At 44.9% G+C, this 23,827-nt stretch overlaps 1 protein-coding gene across 1 annotated transcript; it reads left to right on the top strand.

The window, feature by feature from the left end:
* Positions 1–1,267: 1,267 nt before the first annotated feature.
* Positions 1,268–22,269, top strand: CNN3 (calponin 3). Its single transcript, XM_065675604.1, has 7 exons — positions 1,268–1,437; positions 17,120–17,241; positions 17,668–17,734; positions 18,942–19,079; positions 19,639–19,755; positions 20,486–20,632; positions 21,155–22,269. The coding sequence occupies exons 1-7, from the start codon at positions 1,381–1,383 to the stop codon at positions 21,500–21,502; spliced, it is 996 nt and encodes a 331-aa protein (XP_065531676.1). The 5' UTR covers positions 1,268–1,380; the 3' UTR covers positions 21,503–22,269.
* The last annotated feature ends 1,558 nt before the right edge of the window (positions 22,270–23,827 follow it).

Here is a 23,827-nt window from a genome sequence, read left to right as displayed (position 1 = left end):
TAATTCAAACCTGATTGTCCAGCAAGAAAATGCGATGCCCTGCTTTTGTCTGCTGCTAATCAGGGCCATTTCACTGCAAAAGTGGATGAAGCGTGATTTATGGAGCTCAGAAAAGCACACCAATGGTGAACGGCTCCAGCTTCCCCAGCCACTGTGTACGATCGAGAGCGTTAACGAGTGAGGTCCTGATCCAACTTTCCTTGAGCCAGTGGAAATGTTTCCAAAGGCTTCGGAGGATGTTGGATCTAGCCCGAAATTATCTGTTCTCTGAGGTTAAGAAAGAAGAGTTTATTCAATGGGGGTGCCTGAAAACTAACGAGCTTTCACGATGTGTACGTGAGCCGCCATTTCCTTCACCCCATCCTTCAGCTTCCTGCAGTTCTCGCAGTTTCCTTTTCCCAACGGGCCATCCAGGCAGTTCTGTTTCCTTTAATTAGGAACAGCCCCGGCCGGTTTCGTTAGCGGCTGTGCAGCGGTCGGAGCCCAGCTGATGCACAGCACCACGGCACACAGCCATCTCCTGTGATCCCTGGGGCTGGGCTACAGCCACCACAGGCCTTGGGAGAGAGCTCGCGTGGGCCCAGCCGGAGTCAGGAGCAGCCGCTCCATCCAATGTCTGCTATGAGACGGGAGCACGGGCCCGTTGTTCCTGGGGGTGCCACAGGCTGCTCCTTGCCTCCGAGCAGCGGATCAGGTTCTGGTTATTAACCTCAAACCCGTCACGATGTAACTGCATTTGAAAGGCTGCTTTGTGCGCCCAGGGCCACGCTAACACGCACGGACACGCAGTGCCGTGGTTTCGGTCAGCGCTCCTCAATGAACCAAGGCCTGGATCTGTCCCGGCTTCCCATGCGCCCGCCAACCACGGCCCAGTGCCCGCAGCCGGGAGCGGGCAGGCCCCGCTGCGATCCCGCCGGTATCTCCAGCCTGAACCTCCGCTGTGTCAGTGTGAGCCCATCAGCCCTTGTCCCACCGCGGCGGCCCGCTGCCCAGCAGGGACACTCCGTGCAGGCCGCACGCCTCACAGAGACCGCGTTTCCTCCCGTTCCGCGCCATCTCCCGTCCAGCTCCCTACGGATCTAAGCACCCCCCGCGCAGCCCAGCGCGCAGCCCAGCGCGCACCGCGCAGCGCAGCGCAGCGGCGCCCCGGGCCCGGCCGCCCCTCCGGCCCCGCCGCAGCGGATTCCTCACGGCTGACGCGCCCCCGAGGCGCTGCGAGCCGGGGCGGGGCGGGGCGGGGCGCGCGGCCCGATTGGCGCGCGGGGCCGGGCCGCGAGGGAGGGACGAGAACTTTCGGCGGCCGCGGGCGGACTCTGCCTCAGCCCCCGGAGCCGGCAGCGCCCCGCGAGCAGCGCCCCCGGCAGCGGCGACACGGCGGCCATGACCCACTTCAACAAGGGGCCTTCCTACGGGCTCTCTGCAGAGGTCAAGAACAAGGTACGGGCCGGCCGCGCCGCGCGGGTGCGGCGGGGCTTTGTGTGCACGCACCGCCGCCTTCGCCTCCGCGCCGGGTCTCTGGGGGGGGGCACGGGGAGCGCGATGCGGCACCGCGGCGGCGGGGCCGGGAGAGGTGTCAGCGCCGTCGCCGTTCGCGCCTCGTCCCGCACCTGCCCGCCGGGGCAGCCCCGCTCCGCGGCGTCCCGGTGCGCCCCGCGGGGGCCGGGCCGGGCCGGGCCGGGGGGTGAGAGGAGCGGCGCGGCGCGTCTCGGCCCCCCGCGCGGCGCATTCCAGCCGCATGACATCATGGGCACGGCGGCGCGCACAGGCCACGCATTGTCTGCCCGCCCCGCCCGCCCCGCGCGGGCACACAAAGGCGACTGCGGGGCCGCGGCCCGGGCCTTGGCGCTCGCAGGGGCTCCTCACGGGCACAGCGCCGCGGCGCGGGCCGAACCGGACAGGAGCCGAGCCCCTGCTGCCGGAGCCGTGCGCGCCTCGAACGGCACGGGCTGGTTCGGGTCGGAAGGGACCTTAAGGCTCATCCAGCTCCAGCCCCTGCCACGGGCGGGGACACCTCACGCTAGAGCGGGGTGCTCCAAGCCCCTGTGTCCAACCTGGCCTTGAACACTGCCAGGGATGGGGCAGACACAGCTTCTCTGGGCACCCTGTGCCAGCGCCTCAGCACCCTCACAGGGAAGAACTTCTGCCTAAGAGCTCATCTCGGTCTCCCCTGTTCTGGCAGGTTAAAGCCATTCCCCTTCTCCTGTCACTGCAGTCCCTGATGAAGAGTCCCTCTCCAGCATCCCTGTAGCCCCCTTCAGACACTGGAGGCTGCTCTGAGGTCTCCACACAGCTTCTCTTCTCCATGCTGAACAGCCCCAATGTTCTCAGCCTCAGTAGTTCACTTCAAACAGTGTCATAGATGCAGAAAGCCTAAAGTTGGTGTGCTGGAAAATTCCCAAAATAGATTCCTCTTTCCCCGTTATTAGCTTCTTGGGGGGTTCTGCTCCAGAAGTTGGTGACATCATGGAACAAATGTCTTCCAGAGCGATTCCTTCCAGCATCTAAACTTGGTCATCTCTCTGTGCCGTCAGATAGACAGTAAAACAGATGATGTGTGCTGTTGCGTGTGAATTGGGAAGAACATACAGGCTCTGCTACCTGAAAAACCATCGACAGAATCCTGTAGGCTTAACAGTGATCCCTCCTATGGGGACAAAATGGGAAAAGTCCTTATTGTTCTCGCCTTCCTTAGGGCCTCCTGAGAGGAACTGTTCCCGTGCATTAGCAGAGGGTTTCAGACTGGTGTGTTACATGTCTTTATGCAAAGGGCCTTCTACTTGATGGTGCTGAGTGTCTGCTGTTCACTGACCTTCCCTGCTTGCTTCAAAGCAAATGTTGCAGAGGGGTGGATGTAGTGTGGCAGAACAGGTTTACTTGTGCAGCCTTACAGTCCTTGGAAGTGTCAGTGCAGAGGAGCTGTACCAGCACAATTCAAAGGCACCAGAGACAAACGAACTCATCTCCTTTAGGAAAAAGCCCAGAACCAAACCAGGCAAAGAAACAAAAGCAACCAACAGTGAAACCAGCTTTGAACTTTGAGAATGTTGCTCCTGCTGTAAGAGCTCAAACTTCAAAGCAATTATGTTATAAATGGGTACGCTGCATACCTCCTGTCTCATGTCTTGCAGCTAACTCTTGTGTAGTTACATTTCTGTTTCTCTGTACAGCTGAGGGTCAGAGAATAATGTCTGTAGAGATCACGGATTCCTCTCTCCAGCTCCTTCCATCCTGTAAATACTTGACGACCATCATCTGGTTTCCAGCTCGTTTTTGGTACTGATCTTAATCACACTTTCTGAAGCCCTTTGTGAAACTGTTCTCTTAGACTTGGGTTTGGTTTGAACATGGTGTTAACGCAATGTTTGTAAGTAGTGGTGGCACTTCCCTGCTGGAATGCTGGGCAATGTTAGATCCCTTGTCCCTAACGTGCAGCGCTAATCCCCAAGGGGTGTTTGTGCTGCAGCACACAGACGTGTTGATGGCTGTGCTGCCTGACAGCCCAGCTGTGCTGGAGAGAAAAGCCCCTTTGGTTTGGTTGTTTCCTCATTTGGCATTGTCTTGGTGTTCCAAGAGACCTTTTGTTTGCTGTGGTATTTGAGCAGATGAATGTGACACATCATGGTGCTTTAGCAGAACTTGGTTTAATTGATGCTCAAGATTACATTCCTAAGCTCAAAATCTTGGCTTAGTTCTTTTGAGGCTCCTCCTCCTCGGTTTGCTTCCTACGTCAGTTCACACCAATAAGGTCTGGGCTGGATTTCTTGTCCTTGTCCTACAAAGGAGGGATGACATCCGTGTGCCGGTTCCCAGCCGTAAGGCAACTCGCCTGCATGAGAAATGTGTAGGTAGTCAAAGTGGTGTAATCCCTTTGAAGCCGATTCCCTGTTTACTTGAGATCACAGAAGATACTTGATCCAAAACAAATGTTCCGTGTAGAGCCCTTGAAACTGATGGAAATGGGTAGCTGCTTCTGCAGGCAGTAAATCCTTTTCTCCTTAAGGAATGGGAGAGTTTCTGCAGCACATGAGGCCCGTGTGGTTTGAGATGGTGATTCCGGTAGCTAGAGCTGCGTGCTGGTGTTCTCTTTGTCCCTGATGTACAACTGAGGTCGGTGAGAAATGAGCACAAGCTTTTGCTTCGTTGTCTTGCTGCATGAGGTGTGGAGCAAAGCAAAATGCCGGCAGGAGAAGGAGAGGTTCCAGTTCATTCAGCTGCTTCCTGGTGACTCCACCCTTCCCGTGGAAATGGGGCTTGTGTGGGACAGGCATTTATCTTCTCCCTCTCACATTTGATGCGCTGCCAGTTCCATCTCCATGTGAAAGGAAGGATGGGCAGGACTTTGCACAGCATTTGGCTATGTCCTGGCTTAAGTCTCTGACCTTCCTGCTGAGCTGTGTCTCTGTCAGGAGGCTGGCACTGGTCACTGCCATTTCCCTAACGTTTTAAAGGCCTGAGGTGAGTGAGGTCTGTCCCGAAGCTGCTGCCCTGAAAGGCCAAGCCCTGGCAATATGGAAAAGGAACAGAACCACGTTTCAAACTGGAGGCTGTCGACAGACAAAGCCTGTAAACAGAACCCCTCCTGTTCTGCAACACTTCCTGCTCTCCTTCTCAAGGGCAAATACCCATGATGAGAAAGAACTGAAACCCGTGGTGGATAATGCTGGCCAGGTGTGATCATTGTGTTCCTCCTGGCACTGCCGAAGAGCCGGTTCTGGCTCTGGGTCCCACTCGCCACAGGCCAAACAAACGGACCTAATGGCTTCGTCCAGAAATTCCTGGTGTGACTGTTTTAGCTGGGAACCAGATTTGAATCATTCAGTCTCAGGTTTGTAAATGAGTGATTTAATAGCGAGGTTTGGCTGCTTGTAGTTGGGCAGTTGGGCCCTCTCCTTCCTCTTCCTCACGCCTCCTTTCAGAACAGTAGTAATACCCTTTTTCCTTCTTAAAATGTAACTGTTCCCAATACAGATTTGTTTAACACTTCCATACTTCCCATAGATTGTTTTCCTTTACCAAACCTCTAGGTTTGCTTACTAGATTTTACGAACCTGAGGCAAGAATGTTTGCTTCTGATCAAGTGAATTGCTGTTAATGTTGTCTGAATGATGTAATAAAAATGGAGCCTTTATTGGATAAAGGCAATGAAAACTTAGGCTTTGAGAGCACCAGTGAATATCTTCTGTGACAGTAACTGACAGCATGGTATCTCTGCATTCCCATTGTCTTGTTCATAGATGTCAATCAAAGATATTCCTTCCTTAAAAGCTACACAGCCAAGTCCTGCCTTAAATCCAGGAGTTAAGTTTGAAATAAACTCAGCCTGTGTGACCTTTTCCATGATACAGATCTTCAGTGTGTTGCAAGGGGAATAAGTGAACAACCTAACATGGTGGTGGTGTCAGAAGTATTGTAATAGAAACACATACACTGAAACTTCACAGAGGGAATGGCGGAAGGATTTTACATATCAAGCATTCAGCTTCAGTTTGCTTCAGTTCAAGAGCTATGATCAACTAGCACACAGCATGAACTTAACATTTACTAGCCAAGTGTCAGTTTCAGTGTTTTATCTGGAATACACAGGGATTAATTAAGTACTGAGTGAAAACTTCTGCTGTAGGTTTAGTCAGGAAATGTAGCAACTGGATGCACAGAATGTATTCAGAATTAAAGTTCTTAATGGTAAAGGTTTGATAACTGAGTTATGTCCAAAGCCCATAAATGACAGCTAAGTAATTCCACAGCTGTACTTAGAGTCAGTGAATGTTTGGCACGATAATGGCAGGCACCACTTGAACCACGTTAGGGATAAGAACAGTGGAAAGTTGGGGGTTTTTGTCAGTCTTATGATGCTTTTTATTTCACATGTATCAGCAACCAAAATGACTGGAATTCTCCAGCTCACTTACAGTACCCCTGTGGTGACAGACAATGCTAAACTTCAGTAACTTGGGTCCTGCCACACTCTTCCCTCCGCTTCCAAGCCAGGCAGTGCTCCTCAGAACGTGTTGCCACCTGAATTCATTTCCAACTCTGTGGCTACTTCAATTAATTCTTAATTCTAAGGCAGTAATAAGTAGCCCTACTGACATAGGTACAAACTGGTGGTGATGAAATCTAAAGCACTGAGTTGATGGTCTGCATAGATGATAAATCTCTTTTTATGATAAGCAGGAGCAAGTAATGTGACATGGAAATATTTCCCTTGCCAGCAACTTGGATATTAACACCGCTGCCATCTGCTTAAAGCCTCCTCTGTCTGTCAGCCAAGTACTGCCCATTCTGCCCACTTGCATATTGCCCATGGACAAAGATTTGCCTTCGGGAGCCCACTGGGTAGACATACCCTGTATCAATGTCACTGGTTGGTACCCCCAAGTAGGTGAGATGAAGCAAACCTGTGCAAGCGGCTGCCCTCATGGCATCTGGCACTTGTAGCTGTGAAGCACTCCCACAGGAGGTAATGATGTCTTCTTTGCACTGGTTTAAATCCCCAGCAACCCTTGATATGCCATTGCCAAGTTAACAGTTGTCTTTAGAGTCCTCACATGTCCCAGAACTGTCCCTTGCAGCAGTGCACAGCTGCTCTCGGACTACGAGCCACGTATCGCAGCCCCGCGCTAAGCCCTGCGTAAGGGGCGTCATTCCCAGTTCTGTTTCTTGGCTCACACTGTTCCTCTAGGAGGAAGGTGATGAATGGCATGGCACAGCAGGGACTAGCTGTCACTGCCTTGTAACATCAAAGCAGAGGTGGAGCACCAGACAAGTCTGCTTGTGTGCGTGCACGAGGACAGCACAGATAGAGACTGCCAGTGCTGCCGCAATCAAAAGTGAATTGAGAGCCAGGATGTTTGCTGTAAGCTTGTGTGTGATGTTAAACCTTAGGAAGCACACTGCATCTGCACTCCCAGATTTCACAGAATCCCAGACTGGTTTGGGTTGGAAGGGACCTTAAAGCTCATCCAGTTCCAACCCCTGCCACTGGCAGGGACACCTCACACTGGGCAGGTTGCTCCAAGCCCCTGTGTCCAACCTGGCCTTCAACACTGCCAGGGATGGGGCAGCCACAGCTCCTCTGGGCACCCTGTGCCAGTGCCTCAGCACCCTCACAGGGAAGAGCTTCTGCCTTAGATCTAACCTGAACCTCCCCGTTTCACTTTGAACCCATCACCCCTTGTCCTGTCACTGCAGTCCCTGATGAAGAGTCCCTCTCCAGCACACACTTGCAGTGAATCTGTGTTCCTGTATCACAGTGACCTTGTTTTGGTGGATTAATAAACTTGTAGTAAAACTTTAACTGATGATAGAAAACTCGCTGAGGTTCACATTTAAGGCTGGGGAATAAGTATCAAGTCTTGCGTCCTTCACGTGCAAGCTCACAGTATACCTGCTATGGCCAGAACACCTCTGAAGAAAGCAAACAGAGTCTGTCAGAGTCATGACTATTAAATGGCATTAGTAGTCTCAGAAAAGAGTTAAGTTTAACTTGCATTATGGTAGTGCTTGTTTGAAATGTACAAATGAAGGTGCTTTTTGTATGGTTGCAGAGTTAGACTGGGTTTAAAATGTAGAGAAAAATACCTATTATATCCTGATTGCTGAGTCAATATCCTCAAGAGAGAGCTGGATGTGTGCAGGCAGGACTGGGGGATAATGGCGAGTCACTGGTAGTTTTTTCTCCTCACATCAGCTTTTTCTGCAAGAACACAAATTTGGAGGCTTTTTCTTGCTGAACAAATTTGGAGAATAAAAGATAAAAACTTCTTTGTACTCCAGGTTGTAGCTTCTGTAACTATGTAACACCATATGCACTGTGCATCTGACACATCCTTTTAAGGCAAACTTTGTAGAGATTCCCAGCCCCTATGGAACTGTACAGGAAAGGCCTTCAGTGAAAACGGGCTGGAGGCCAGGACACGTAGGGCAATTTGAAACAGATTTTTTCTAAGTGAGATCATGTGAAAATCCTTCTTTTCCCTTTAAGAGGGACTCTTTGGCTTAAAAATGTTTAGAATCAGATGCTTACAGAGAGCAGCTATTAACTGCTAGAGCTGTGTTCAGCAGCAAATGCTTTCTCTTGGGTAAATACTTTTGGTTGTGCAGTCATGCTTCAGAGTAACCAGTGTTGTTTCTATTTAGTGGGATTGAATTAGAGTGTGTTCTCACAAACAGTTTTGTCTTGCTTCAGGTGGGTGGTTGGATGCTTGGTTTTGTTGTGTTGTGTCTTTAAAACAAAAGAAAACCACCCTCAACAACCCCTTTTTTTGCTTCCCCTCTCCCCCCCCTCCCTTAACCCAGTGCATAAGGAGTAGCTACTTAACCTCGTTTAGTAGATACTAGGAGGGGAGACATAATTAAACTTCCTGTTGCTTATATAAGCCATCTTTTACCTGAAGCAGACACGATTCTGGACATACAAATTACAGAGGATGAAGGTGTTGGTCACACTGGAGGAGCTGGCAGTAAGAGAAGACCACTGCAGCGAGGCATGAAATGCTGCTGTCACAGCTATGCTCCAGTGCCCTGCTGGGACTCTGGCCAAGCTGCCTTACCCAGTCCCAAGCGTGCTTTAAGCATTGGGAGTCTGAACTTGTTCCAGTCACTGATCCTGGAAACTGGACTTTAACCCTTCAGTGCCTTTGCTGCTTCCTCTCCAAGTCTTGAGCTGGGCTTCTGGGGTCTAAACAGGATTTTTCTTGGGGACTTCAGGCAGACATCCCTTTGGGTTTCAGAGTAATCCTTAAGAGGTGTGATGAACTGAAGTTCTGTGTGGCTTGTGCAGGAATTGAATGCCAAGTCGTTTCCTGAATTTGGACAAAAACTATTTATGCAGCTCCTTGCTGTTCTGAAATGCTTTCATGAAGGTGGGATATGATCTACTACAAGCCCTAGCTGGCTGAATTACAGATGGATTCTAAACAAGTCTTTCTATCCTGCTTTGCACAGGTAGGAAGAGTAAAACTCTAAAATACTACCATAAAACTTCATTTTGCTTTCCTGCTGACAAAGCTCTCCTGTTACATTGCTTTTTTGTTGGTATTTCCACTGATACCTCTTATTTATAGACCTCTTATCTCTTATTTATAGACAGAGGGCGTCATCTTAGCATATTTGTTTAGGTTTACTTAGGCTTTGCTTGAATAAGAGTAACTTCATGGAACAGTACTTTTCTGTTGTCCCTAATCAATTGTCTAAATGGTAGAAGCCCTCCCAGCGAAAGATAAAGCATAACAGGCACATGCATTTGGGAAGGGATTGGTTATCTTCAGGTGTTCATGGTGAAAGCCAGCTCTTTGCTGCTAACATTGGTCCCCCAAGAACATCTCCCGTGTTGAACATGGACAAAGCACAAGTTAGAGCTCAGGTCAGTACACACCAAGTGGAAGAACACACTGGAACAGGAGCTGCAATGCAGCACCTGATGAGATTCCCACAGCCTGACCAACCTGAGCTGTCTCTGGTTTGGTTAACTGCATGTGTGTGAGATCAGTTGAAGTCACCTGAAAGTCAATTCAGTGTTAAGTCAACAAAGCATATGTAGTTCAGACACATATCTAGTGTTCTAAGACTAAATGTTCTTCACTTATTTTTGTTGACATCATTGCACTAATCATGCTCCAGAGAAGTAAAAAGCACAAGTAAGTTTCTAAGAAGATAAAGACTGTTGCCTTTTTGCCATGGTCTGTCTTGATAGCATCCGTTACTGATGGAATGATGGTATCAGAATGTTTGTGATATGGAAAGCTACATTCTCCTTGAAAGAATCTTAACAGGTTGTAATAACAAAAACTGTGAGATGAACCATCAGAGGTAAAGAACCGGTCTTTGAATGGATGGAAAAGAATTGGAACAAAACATACAAACAAAGTTGAAGTGCAGTCCTGGCACCTGAGCATTTTGCTCTACAGAATAATAATGGAACCTTAAGTAACCAAGGATTGGGACCTCTCTCGTGTCACTTGCCATACAGCATTGCCCACACATACTGCTGCTCATGTATTTCAAACCTGCAGTGAACTCAGGTATGCACAGTAGTGAGACTAAAACTTACCTTGTGGTAGCCTGAGCTTTGGGTGCAGTGTGTATCTGCATCCCTGACTCACCCCCGAGGTGAAAGAACAGCCAACTGTAGTTCCTGCTCATGCTTTATTGCTGAAGAACACTGGGTTAGAAGTTCTTACAGCATGTTTAATCAGAACCTCTTCCTTAGGGTTAGGCTGGCTTTTCTATAACTGCAGTTGTTCCTTTTGTACTGATCATAAACTTCAGCATAGCAGGTTTAGGGCTTGATTTTACATAAGCTGCATTTTCATTAAAAAGATGGATAGTAAAAATTAAGTAAATGTTTTCTAGTGTGTTTATGGTCTTTGTTTTTTTCTTTAATATCACATTAATTATAGATCGTATTCTTTTTATAACTCTACTTGATTAAAGCACAACCTGCCTGGGTGGCCATATCCAAAATATGTTGGGATGTTTCCTGGAATAGAATCAACATTGTGCCTCACCTCCTGAACTTGAACTGGTCAGAAATACCCCTGGGAAGGGAGGGTGTAGGGTGGAGAGCAGGGCACAGCAGAAGCTGGTTGTTATGGTTCATTCTCTGTGCTGAATTCATGTTGCCCATTCTTTTGGTGAAGTTGGAAGACTCGTCAACAGCATTGGGCCTTGGGGGAGGACCACAGAGTCACAAATGCAGTTTCCTTGTAACATGGCATATTTTAAGAGCTTTTCCACTGGGTAGAAAAATAAGTAAATGTGAAGTAATCTGTAATTTCCTGGCTTGCTGTAGTAGCAGTAAATTAGAAAAACACAGTAAGGTACAGCGCTCATTGATGTTACTGTTTGTTTGCAGTCTCCATCTCGTCTTTGATAACTACCAGAGTTACATTAGAAGTCATCTCAGGAGATGCTTCTTGGATGACTCTTAGGAAAACCAGATTGTTTTCAGATTTGCTGTTCATGCAACAGATTGGGTTGGATCAACAGTGTCTTAGCTGAGGAGAAACTTCACATTCCACTGCTTTTTCAAATGCAAACGGCAATGATTTCAAATAACAGGGAGTGAATATTACTGAAACCATGTTTTGCAAAAAAACTTAAACTGTTCAGCAATATGCAGACTAAAGATACGGTGCGAAGGGACTCAGTATCAAGAAGTACAGTTTATGGTGGCAGGACCAGAAGGTGCTACAGTTGAAGGTGAAAGCTGATGACTAAGGAGAACTGGAGTTCAAAGCCAGAAAACTGTGACTATAACAAGAAACGATAAGAACAAGTAACATGAGGAAAACGGTGAGAACAGATTTGAAGGGGCGAGAGTGTTGCAGTAGTTTAGCTGTAGAGAAAGAGGGAACCAGCACTCAGTCCAAGCGCAGGTGTACAAGTTGTTGGTGCACTCCAAGGGAGAGATGGTAGCGTTTGCTTCTGGACTAGTTTGGAAGCTGTCACACAATCGGATCTGGCAGCCGGGGAGTAGAACACGTAGTTCTTCCAGCTTGTTGATCTGGCAGCAAACACCATGCATGACTACAGGTATCTCACTTGTACAATGACTTGGAAACTTTGAGGCATAGCTGTTCTTACTTCACAGAGTTTAAACTGGTACCCATGGGAAGGGTGCCAGGGATTTTGGACTGATGCGTATCCATCCCTCCTTTAGCCTTAGTTTTGATTTACAGAGAAAACGGTGAGATGTGGGCAAGTTATCAATTCTACTGCATATAACAAAAAATACTCTTGAATATTGAGCAAAATGGATACAGCTGGAAAATCTGGGCTAAGTATCACAGTAGGATGTAGCAAGACCTTTCAATATTAGTGTTAACACAGGGTGTTCTCTGCCTTTATAGAATTATTAGGGTTAGAAAAGACCATAAGATCATTTAGCTCCATCTAGTTTCTATACAACAGCCCATAATGACAAGAAACAATACGTGTTCAGATACCAGGACATACTTAATGGTGGCTTTCAGTTTTTGAAGTACTTTGCCCATTTGGTTTTCATCTGTATTTTTACATTTACAATTCTCATTACCTTTGGGTTTCTCATGCACAAATAATGCCTCCTCTGACATCTGCTTGCTCAACATACGTGAAGAGGGAATTTTGTCCTTCTGATGAAGGCTCACTGGGTTGGATTTTGTGTTCTAGAACAGCAGGTGAGGAATGGGATGGGGAACTCAGGTGCCAAGAGCTGGAATTCTGGATAATTTGGGACTAGCCATATAGTCTGCCATCATTCCCACTTCTGAGGAGTAAGCACTTCCACAAGCTCCTGCCTTGAGAGAAGATCCTTCATCTTTACTCACACCACTATAAAGCCTTAAAAAAAGGAAGGAGAAAGATCTCATTGCAAACTAGTGCCAAGCAAGCAGTAAAGAAGTATCTGTTAGAATCTTTGGCCTCTGCAAGACAAATCACTCCTGAGGGTAGTATTTATTTCAGTGCAAAGAACATTTCGTAGTTACCACTGAAACCATAAAAATTGTTTCACTCAGATAGTTCTGGATTCATAAAAACTGAAAAGTTGACAAAGGAACAAATTGCTGCTTAAAACATAAACTGTGCAATTTCAGGCCTAAAGAGCTGGAGTTTCCAGCTCTTAAGCTTTCTCAGTCTTTTTTGACTGCAGTTAGGTATTTTGTATCACTGTAAGCGAGGACATGGGCCACACCAAATCTCTCCCTATGGAGAACAGGTTTTGTTGACAAATGCTGTTTCTATGATAGAGTTGTTCGCTCCCGTTGACAAGCACATGCTTTTATTGTTGAACCTTTTGACTTGTTAGTCCCAGTGACTTGTAGAGAGCTGTGCAGTGTGCTTAAGTGCTTCCTTGAGATACTGTTACAGGATTTTTCCAGAGTAGCAGCAATACAGACAGCTGAACTCTTAAACTGGAGATTTGGCATATGCATGGCCCTTGGTGGATAGTGTGTACTGTGTAATTTGGAAAAGATTAGTATGAAAGGACAATTGAAAGTACATATGATATCATTTATGGTGTGAAATGCTGGTTAACATCATCACTCAAACTTAACATTCTACAGGCACACTGAGTAACTTCAAGGGACACAGACAGATAATTAAAGTTGGCCAGCAGAATTTTATTTCTGTCCAGGAATCCATACACTTGATAAAAACAGTGGTAACTGCTGTTCTTGTACTACAGATGGAGGGAGGGTTTTTACACCGTAAGAGGTCCCAAACAGCAACGTTCTGCCTGAACAGAATAAATTGGGAGAACCGGGTGTGAGCTTGCCAGAGGAATCAAGTTTAATCCCAAGGACTCTAGCCTGAGGCATACATTGTCATAAATGGATGTGGATCAGCTACTAAAAGCAAGTAACACCTACTTGTTTCCTCCCACAACCTGAGATCACCAATACTTTTGACCACTTGTATAAACTATAGTTTCCTTTCAGGTGTGTTCTTAACACTTAAATCTACATCTCTGAAGCAAGAAGAGTAGCATTTACAACTTTGTGTATCTCTCAAGATTTGTCAGAACAAAGTAAAGGAATTAACAGTTGGCTTCCTGCTGTCTGGTTTTAAACTTCTATAACATCTTTATATCCATGGCTATCATTGAATCTTTTCTGCAGTGTCCTAGAACAGTAGCTTTTGTCATGGCAGGGATGATGTATACTTTGAATGAAGCTGCTCAGCTACTGCTTTCATCTCTAGTAGACGGTGTTTTCTTTTGCAGTGGAGTTGGAAGATTTAAGTGTCCTCCATGAAAGTTCAGTGCTTAAAGTGAATCAGATCTACTACTACTAATCAGATCAGTACTACTAATCAGCATATTGATGAGGAGTAATGGAAAAAGCCTAATTTGTTTTCATTTATAGCAAAACTTCCAGCTCTCCCTCATAGCTAGGGCCCCTTTCCTTTGAATCAAAGGAAAACTGGAGCAACTCTGATAGAGTGGAAAATCTGGAGTATTTACTAGCAGTTTTACATAACTTCTGCTTGTGCCATAGGGAGTAAAAGAGCCAAGAATCCTGAGTAAGCAGAATGCCTGGCTTCTGGTAGTACCTGACCTGTCCCTCTCCCTGTTTAACCCCTTCTTGTCACATGTTTAAATCCAAACCCTAAAGTTTCCATGTCTGTAGCTTTTCAAAGTGTAGCTCTCAAAGAAACTACCACCACTCCTCACTATTTGTAACCTAACTTCCCACCAGTTCAAAAACCAGGAGAAAATGTGTACCGTATTTAAGTCAGACAGTACAGGAATGAAGGCAGTTCTGAAAACCAGCACATCCAATAGCGATGCTTTCAGTGACAGTAACACAAGTTTCCACACATCTATAAGCATTTTCTGTTTCCTGTCTCTAGATAAGCACTGTAGTGATACTCAGAGACAGTTAAAGCCCTCTTGAAAAGCTCAAGATTTGAACACATGGTGAAGTACTCCAACATCAAGTAAATATTTTTCAGAAGGGATAAAATTCCATCTGATTACTTGTACGTTCCCCAAGCAATGGGGGCAGCAATTTAGTATGCAGCTCAGTTGTAATCTCACCTATGGAATGCACTTAGTAGTAAATGAGGGAAATCTTTGCCTTTTTTTTTTTTTTCCTTTATATGCTTGCCAAGAAAGATTAAACCAGCCACACTTACACAAGCCTTTGGGGCTCTCGCTCCTACTGGCTTCCACAGTTACTCTTCTTTTAATATGGGGAGGGAGGTGATGGATCTTTAAATGTGTCTTTTGGTGGCATGATCACAGACATGATTACCAGTACTAAAAAATAAATGAAGTTGTAAAAAGGTTGTAGAAAACCAATTCCAGCTGCAGGATGGCTCAGCTGTGAGTGAGCCTGGTCTTTAAGCTGCACCAAACCAGAAACTGCCTGAATTTCCAGAAAGCATTAACATACATTACATTTGTAACTAAGAATTGGGGAAGAGATCAGTTTAACCCCCTCCCTGTACCCACATGCATGTTAGAATAGCAATTTTGATGTAATATGAACTGCCAACATACAAATGACCAGCCCAAATCGTCTTCTGTCTTCTGACTGGAATGTAAGAGCATACCAGGTTCTGACCTTTCCACAAATCCTCTTTTGAACTAGAGTACACAAATACATTATTTACTGTATGTCCTGTCTGTACACCCAACTTCAGATGTTGTGGGTAAGCTCACTTCTGTAAGGTCTCTCTGTAGGTTCTCTAATGCACAAGAAGAGTGTGATGCTATGGTTCAGTCTGAAAGGGATGCTTTGGGATCTTTCTCTTTTGCAAAATAACAACTGACTCAGTTATGGCCAAGACTGCTGCTCTGCTGTAACCCTGAACTAGCTCATCAAGTTCTGCTGATGTTCCTGGGGAGACAGACTAAGGCTGGGATCATGTAAGGAAATACAGATAGCCGTGAGAAGTAGTTTGTAAGATAACTGGAGCATAGGAAGTTCCACGTTAACATCAGGAAGAACTTCTTTACTGTAAGAGTGACAGAGCACTGGAACAGGTTGCCCAGGGGAGTTGTGGAGTCTCCTACACTGGAGATATTCAAGGCCCGCCTGGACAAGTTCCTGTGTGATGTACTGTAGGTTACCCTGCTCTTGCGGGGGGGTTGGACTAGATGATCTTTTGAGGTCCCTTCCAACCCTTGGGATTCTGTGATTCTGTAATCACCAGGTTAGCAAGGAGAAAGATAACCAGCTTCCTCATACACCAGTTTCAAGTTGTTAACCTTTCTGGTAGCCCCTCAGTAAAGGGGCTGCCCACCCTTTACTGGCATCACCATCACTATAAATGAAGAATATAGTACTTGTCATCTTGTGCAGAATACTGCACAACATTTTTACCTTTATCAAGATCTGAGTAAGGGAATGAGTTAGTCCATTATCCTGATCTGTAAGTAAGGCACTACAGCACCACTGTTACAAATAGTCTAAGGAAAATAAGTATTACTTAGGCAAGTTTTTGAAGTGAAGCCAGAGTTACTGGAATTTTCCATTCCCTTTAGCAGAAAAATAGAGAACAGAATACTGTAATTTTCTGTTTGGTCAGTTTGGAGTTGGGGATTACTAACACGAGCCAAGATGTAGCAATTGTCTCTACCCAAGTCCTTCAGAATGGTTGGAATTCTAATCTCCTGCAGTATAAATAACTGCTAATAATCTGCCCTTTCTGGGCTTAAGTCTACGACTACATGTAAAAACTCTGAAATGTACATTTTTATCTGAATGTGAACAGCTTTACATGAGTTTCTGGTAGGAGTTTGTAAGCAGCTGATGGGACCTGAGCTGGTTTTCCATTAGTTACATGTTCTGTGCTTGCCTATCAGATTTTGGCTGTCTTATGAAGGTGGAAAAGTGTTGCCAACCTCCATGCCAGAGGAGGTTCTTTATGCCATAAAATCTTGGGTTCAGATCACTTGTTTTGTTTGCAGACAAAGTAGCAGTGCTTTCAGGGATAGAATTCTTACTTGCCAATAGTGAAAAGCATTGCAAAAAGAACAGGTTTAGGCTGAAGGAAGCTTGAGCTGCTTTGCAGTGTCTGCAGAGGAGGGGAACAAGGGCAGAGAGTGGAGCACAGACTCCCTTAGCTGCTAGCATTCAACTTCACTGGTTTTAAGCGTTCCAGTTACATGGATTGATTTTGAGTGATTGACACATTGTGTTGTGCAGTCTGAACATCTGGAAAAGGAGTTTTTAAGTCATCTTGCTAACAGCTCTGGGCCTCTGTTTGATGCCTTTAACTTCAAAGACCATTGCAGGTTTTCTCTCTTTCCAATTAAGACATGAGATCACAGGTTATTCCATCAGTCTTCCAGCAAGGCCAAAGAAAAGAGAAATAGCAGGCATACCAAAGCTGGAGTTTCAAAAAGCCACACACAAACCTCCCAGAATCCTCAGCAAGATAACTCTGAATGTTGTAGCAACAAGGGGAAAACTTACTCGGTCATCTCCATTAAGTATAATCTAGCTGAAAAGGGGAAAATACCCACCCCATGATAATCTTCAGATGAAGAACTTCAAATCTATCATCTGAAAGTTCCCGTGTAGAAATCTACATCTGAGCAGCAGTACTGCTGGCATGGCAGTTCAGAGTTCTTGTGGTTGCAGTTTTCCCTTGTGAAGTAACTTTACGACTGCTTGTGTTACAGATTGCCCTGAAGTATGACCCTCAGATAGAAGAAGATCTACGGAACTGGATAGAAGAGGTGACAGGGCTGAGCATTGGTGCAAACTTTCAACTGGGATTAAAAGATGGCATCATCTTATGCGAGTAAGCATCAAAGTAACCTTATCTTTAGCAGTTTTCCACTTTTGAGAAACTAAGAAGGGACTTTCTGAAGACTCCCCTTCAAACACATCAACAACAGTAGTCAAAGATAGCTGACAGTAGGGTGGGAGACAGCTGTGGATAAATGAAAACTTAAATCTCCTTTATATTTCAGTAAAGATCTCTTAAATATTCCTAATTTTAACAGTGAAGCTCTTTCTATAATAACCAAATGGCACACAAACATTTTTACGGTCTGTGAGAGCTGAGATCTGAGCTAGACACTCGGTATAAACCAAGAAATTAACCATTTTGATGAAACTAATGCAACTAATAAAGCATGAGTGAAAATACTACATGATGCCTGCAACAGATGGTATAAGGATGAGATTTATTGTTTAAGCATTTCCCTTTTTTTCACCTCCCCAGGCTTATAAATAAGCTGCAGCCAGGATCAGTGAAGAAAATTAATCAATCAAAACTAAATTGGCACCAGGTAAACCAAAAATACCCCCCAAAACTACACCTCTAACACCTCCAACCCCCAAACAGTTCTTTTGCTCTGTATTAACAAATCTTTTGTGAATATGGTACACCTTCAATCTTAATAGCACTGAGTTTTGTATGACACGTACACAACAGCTGAGGACACTGCATACATGAACAGCATTTAACAGAAAACGACTACAGCTGAGATGGCTCCTAAATGGCAGTTGAGTGTATATTTAATAGTAGTGTAGCTACTGTTAGGTGTCTAGTAGCTCTTAGGTGAAATACCAGATGGAAGAAGAACGTAGAGCCCTATAGCAAGGCCTTTTTCCAAGTTTAAAACAAACACACACACCCCCAAACAAAAAACCGAAACCAACTGTTAAATACTGAATTAAATCACAACTGGGAGGGGAAGTCTCAGAAGAAATGGTTGTGTAACAGAAAACAATATGGTGCAAACTACAGTCTTTTATTTCAGTGTATCCAGATTTGATTTGTTCTGAGTGCTCTACCCAGCACTTCCTCCTAGCCGAGGGATTATCAAAGGCAACATGCATTTAGAACAAGCACTGGAAAGGTTGCTGGTTAGAGCTGACTGCCTTTACTGCTGCTGGGACTGGCCTGATACTGCTATGTCAGCCTCTTGGTTTTATTGGCATTGAATACTATTAAATATGGTGGAGGATTTCTATGTTTTTAACAAGTTTTAATACCTCTTTAAGACCTCAGAAGGAAAGGTGGGATTCAATCCTTACTCCTTGTACTCCCTATGTTCCTTTCCCGTTTCTATGGTGCACAGTGCTAAAAGTGCTAATAAGCCCCAAAAGCTTAGTTGAATGTGTTCCAGGAGGTGAGCGAGATAATACCTTCAAACCAAGTGAAACGTTTTTAGTATCCACATAGTTATGTTTTTGTTTTACTCAGAATTATCAGTTGCTGAAGTCAGACAGCATGTCAGATTTTCCAGTTCGAAGCAGGTTTTCTATTAGTATTTCTCTTGGAAGGGACACAGTTGAGGCTGTTTTGTCTAACCAAGTATGTGATACTCATTAGAGTAGGCTAGATAAAGGCTCAGATTGATTTCTGAAGTCAGTGTTAAAACAAGACTTCCCACTAGTCACTCTTAAACGAACCAACACCAGAAAGCTGTAGTATTCCTTAGTTCCTGAATTGAACACTGAGTAGAAAACTGGCTTTATGTTTCTGTTTAGCTGGAGAACATTGGGAATTTTATCAAAGCTATCCAAGTCTACGGCATGAAGCCACATGATATTTTTGAAGCAAATGATCTTTTTGAAAATGGAAATATGACTCAAGTACAGACTACTCTGGTGGCACTAGCAGGTTTGGTAAGTATTTGTACCCATGGAATTGCCACACATCCACATTCCAGTCCAGAGGCACCCTTACCATACACGTAAATAGGAAAAGCACCATGCAGCCTGTCACGAGGGGCTAGATCATAGAGTGGGTTGGGAGAGACTCATCCAGTTCCAACTCTGTGCCATAGACAGGGACACCTCCCACTAGAGCAGGTTGCTCCAAGCCCCTGTGTCCAACCTGGCCTTGAACACTGCCAGGGATGGGGCAGCCACAGCTTCTCTGGGACACCTGTGCAGATGACTTGACTGTACATGGTCTTGCTCTGGAGCTGCGTGTGCATACACAGAAATGGGAAGGCTCACAGGAGAACACTAATCCCTGCAGAATGTCCTTCTCACAAGATGCTTGGGTAGCTTTGGAGTGCCGCTGTCAAATGGTGCAGGGACTGCTAGCTCACCCCTGACAAGAGAGTCTCATTTGAGATAAGTCTGCTTGTCGCATCAGTTGAGAGCCCTGGGTCAGGGCAGTAAGACCTTGACAGAAAATACACTCTAAACACTGAATATTTTCCCTCTCCTTAAACAGGCAAAAACTAAAGGTTTTCATACTACAATTGATATTGGTGTCAAATATGCAGAGAAACAAGCACGAAGTTTTGATGCAGGAAAACTAAAGGCTGGTCAGAGTGTAATTGGCCTGCAGGTAAGTTTGAAATTCAAGCTTGCAAGTTAATCTGTTACAGTTGAGAACAACTCTCTTGCTTTGATTAACTGACCTATTGTTTATGCCAAACCAGCTGCAGAATCACAACATATTCTTATCATGGAAGGAAGTATATGAGCTTCTAGCTCTTGTAAGCCATTGATTGGCTTTAGAAGCTCAGGTGACTTCCTGGAAGGTTTTCTATTTTAGATCTGCAGTAAGAGTGATAAGGAGGAAGGGGACAGCTAATGTTAGCAGTGTCTTGTCTGTCCTCTAAAGTGGAATTAAAGTAGGATTCTTTGGCTAGCTAAAGCTCCTTATATGGTAGAAACTTTTCCTCTCCCCTTCCCTTAATAGTTATAAACCCCAAAATAACTAGCATAAAATCTTAAAATGCCTGTGGTAGAGAAGTTGTGGCAGTGCAGTTGAATCATCACTGTCCAAGGGCAAGGGTAATGGTTGCGTTGTGATGCATGCGTCCATCCTAATTGCAGTGCAGTTGGACAAATGCCAGTGACTGAATTGCCTTGGAATGGGAGTTGCCTTTGGTATGCTTTTGAAGCTCAGTATAGAGACAGGGTAATTTATTAACAGGTAGTGGTCAAGCTACACGAGGAAAGCACACGCTGCAATTGCTTCTTCCTCAGCCATCAGTTACCAACCAGCTTTGTTTCCTTCGACTGTGCTTGCTGTACAAATAAAAATCCACCTCTTCTTTCCCCCACTAAAGATGGGCACCAATAAGTGTGCCAGCCAGGCAGGCATGACTGCTTATGGAACTAGAAGACACCTCTATGATCCAAAAATGCAAACTGATAAGCCCTTTGACCAGACAACAATTAGCCTACAGATGGGCACTAACAAAGGAGCCAGTCAGGTAAGCAGGACCATGTGCAACGCTTGTAGAGCAGATACAACACTCGACCTGGAAGGCCTCGGTGGGATGGGATGGTTTGGGTTGTGTGCAGTAGCAGAGTCTAACTGGCAGCAGTGAGAGGAGACACTTCAGCTGTGCTTTTATGCAGTAACTGAAAAACTTGAATTTCTTATCAGTAACAAGTGTGTTCTGTGCTAAGTATCTTGAAGTGTAAAACCGACCTGATGCTTCTGGAATTCCCATCTGGCTGCTATACCAGAAGAAAACAGTAACTTCATTTCAAGTACTAACTAGACACAGGCAAAAAAAGACACTGCTTCCTGGGTGCTACCCCAAGCCAAACACTTAGTATGCTCTTTCTAAAATGGAAAATAAACTGGAGTTTTCTGCAAAGACTTTACTCTGTGACTTACGTATGAGTGAACACTAGTGCTTCCAGTAAGGTGTATTAGTTGTAATCATAAATGTAGTAATTGCAGCTCTTGACCTTCTGACTCAACCTCTCCAACCCTGTTTTATTAGGCTGGTATGCTGGCGCCAGGTACCAGGAGAGACATCTACGATCAGAAGCACATACTGCAGCCTGTGGATAATGCAACGATTTCATTACAAATGGGTACCAACAAAGTGGCTTCACAGAAGGGAATGAGTGTGTATGGGCTTGGACGGCAAGTGTATGACCCCAAGTACTGTGCTGCACCAACAGAGCCTGTCATTCATAACGGCAGCCAAGGAACAGGAACGAACGGGTCAGAAATCAGCGATAGCGATTATCAGGCAGAATACCCAGATGACTATCACGGAGAGTACCAAGATGACTATCAAAGAGATTACCATGGTCAGTACAGCGACCAGGGCATTGATTATTAGCTTGGCATCAGAAGTTCAGTATTAGTCCATTATTTTATTCAGTAAGAACGAAACTAGCCTTGTGGAATTGTTACCTGTCTTTCCTACACACTATACTTAATGTACCTGAAGAAATACTGCCTTACATACATTCCTATTTCCTTTCTCTGCCCTTTCCCTGTCTAGTTGCCTTTAGTGCTGTAACAGTTATAGGCTACAGCATAAACAGTAACTGCATATGAAGTAAAAGGAATACTGTGAAAGGGGGAGTGCTCTTGTACAGCCAGGTCGTCTAATAAGGAGCTATGCATTTTTACAATCTCTACTCAAGCAGGTATTTACGTACCACAATAAGCCTTCATTTTACATATTTACAGCTTTTCTATTTTCCAGATGAGAGCAAAGAATTCCATGCTTAAGAGTTAAATGTGGTCTTTGCCAATTAAATCTAAGACATCACATTAGTGATTTTAATATCATTACTATGTTTCTTAGGTATTGTTTGCTAATGGTAAGTCCTGCATTAGACATAAGCGTGCATTTGTGATTGTGTATTCATTCCATTATCAACACTGACCAAACTTAGAAATAGTTGTCTTACTAAAAAGGGAGCTTGTACAAAGTCTTGAGCCAACAAAAGTCCCATGATTGATGGTGCACTTACCTTTTATTGTGCCATAATATATCCATGTAGAAATGCTTTTTCTTCCTTGAACTGTATTTATTGCCACACTTCTCAAACTGATCCCAGTGTATTTTTATAAATAAATATTTTTTTCTTAAAGGTATGTAGAAGATCCTGTCTCATTTGTTAATGCTGCTGCTCTTAAAGATTAGATACCACAAACATTATTCCCAAATCAGCATCACCTTTGCCTGTGTGAAGGATAATGCAGAACTGCTGTCTGTCACACGTCGGGTTCTTTCTTTTCCACAGGATTTAATGCAACAGCCTTGTAAAAATCCCCTGGGAGTGAGTGACAGTGACTCCACAGGAAAGGAATGTAGCTCCTTTACAGCTGGGTTCACTTCCTCTCTACAGACCAGAGATCTTTCACTGTTCACTAAGCCCCTGCCTTTTTCTCAAGGCAAATGAGGAACTGCACGTAGTTAATGCTGCCTCTGCTTCAGCCTATAGCCTTCACACTATCACCTGGAGAACTCAAAACACTTGCTTTAGAGTATGGAAAGAGATGTCCCAATCTTTGTGCCTGCTGCTCTGCAGTCAGAGTTCTTTAGTTACCAGTAACAGAGCTTGTTCTTAAACGGAAACTGCTTTCTTCCTCATTGTGGAGTGCAGATGGGCTGTACTAACCTGAGCTGGGTTTAACAGGAGTGGGGGCCACTGTTGCTGATCCTAACTTCTGTAAGAAAGTTTAAGGTGTTTTAAAAGTAGGTACAGGTTAAATTTACATTCACATATAAAATGTTTCGTACTTTCAAGCTCTGGACTCGTGAAGGATTCTTCCCTCAAGACTGGAAGTTGTTTCTGCTTTGATCCATCAGTTTCTGTTATCTCTGGGTGTGATGTGGTGACCTGACTTTCAACTGACCTCTTTGTTTAATAAAACTTATTTATTTCACAGAATTTAAATTGAAAAGGACATCTAGAGGTCACTGGTGCAAGCCCTGCATTTGAGGCAAGAGAATTAGTGCCAGGATGCCTGTTCACACCTGCTCTTCCTGAACTATGCCATTTCCGCCCTTCCAAAAAGGGTGAAAGTAGAGTCTCTTTTCTGAAAGCTTGAACCATGCCCTCTTGCTCTTTATGAATCCAAAACTTACGCTTTAAACCATGTGCACCCATGTTATGTATGTACTTGTGTACAAAATCTGATTATAAGGTACATACTCAGAACTCTTCTCTATATAACTCTCAGAACATATTGTCACAGCTGTAATTTCTGGACTATGGGTTGTACAGCATTGCTTAAATGAAACCCACTCAAATACAGCTTAATTGGGGTTTTCCAGTACCTTTCTTCTTTAAAAAGCAACATACTTGTATCCCAGTTGCCAGAGTTCCTGAGTCAAGGGCCAAAACCACAGTACAAGTATCAAATATGAACACGAAAAAAAACCCAACAATGTGGAATAAGAACTGATCTAAATTCCACGTAAACCTACTATGCTCTGTAAACTGGTAAACAGGATTTATACATTGTAGAGACACTACTACTTGGAACCAGTCTTAATGGGACTTAACGGCAGAGCAGTATTGCTCTGCTGGGAGTACCATATGTTCACACTTCCTTGCAGTTAGAGAGCTGTTGCTTATTCAGCATGATTGTCAGTTTTCACAGCACCCACAAGCCAAGTGCCAGAAGTACCCAAGGGCAGAGCTTT

This window comes from Lathamus discolor, chromosome 3 (genome assembly GCF_037157495.1).
Source record: "Lathamus discolor isolate bLatDis1 chromosome 3, bLatDis1.hap1, whole genome shotgun sequence".
Classification (NCBI taxonomy): domain Eukaryota; kingdom Metazoa; phylum Chordata; class Aves; order Psittaciformes; family Psittacidae; genus Lathamus; species Lathamus discolor.
This window is presented reverse-complemented; position numbering and strand designations above follow the sequence as displayed.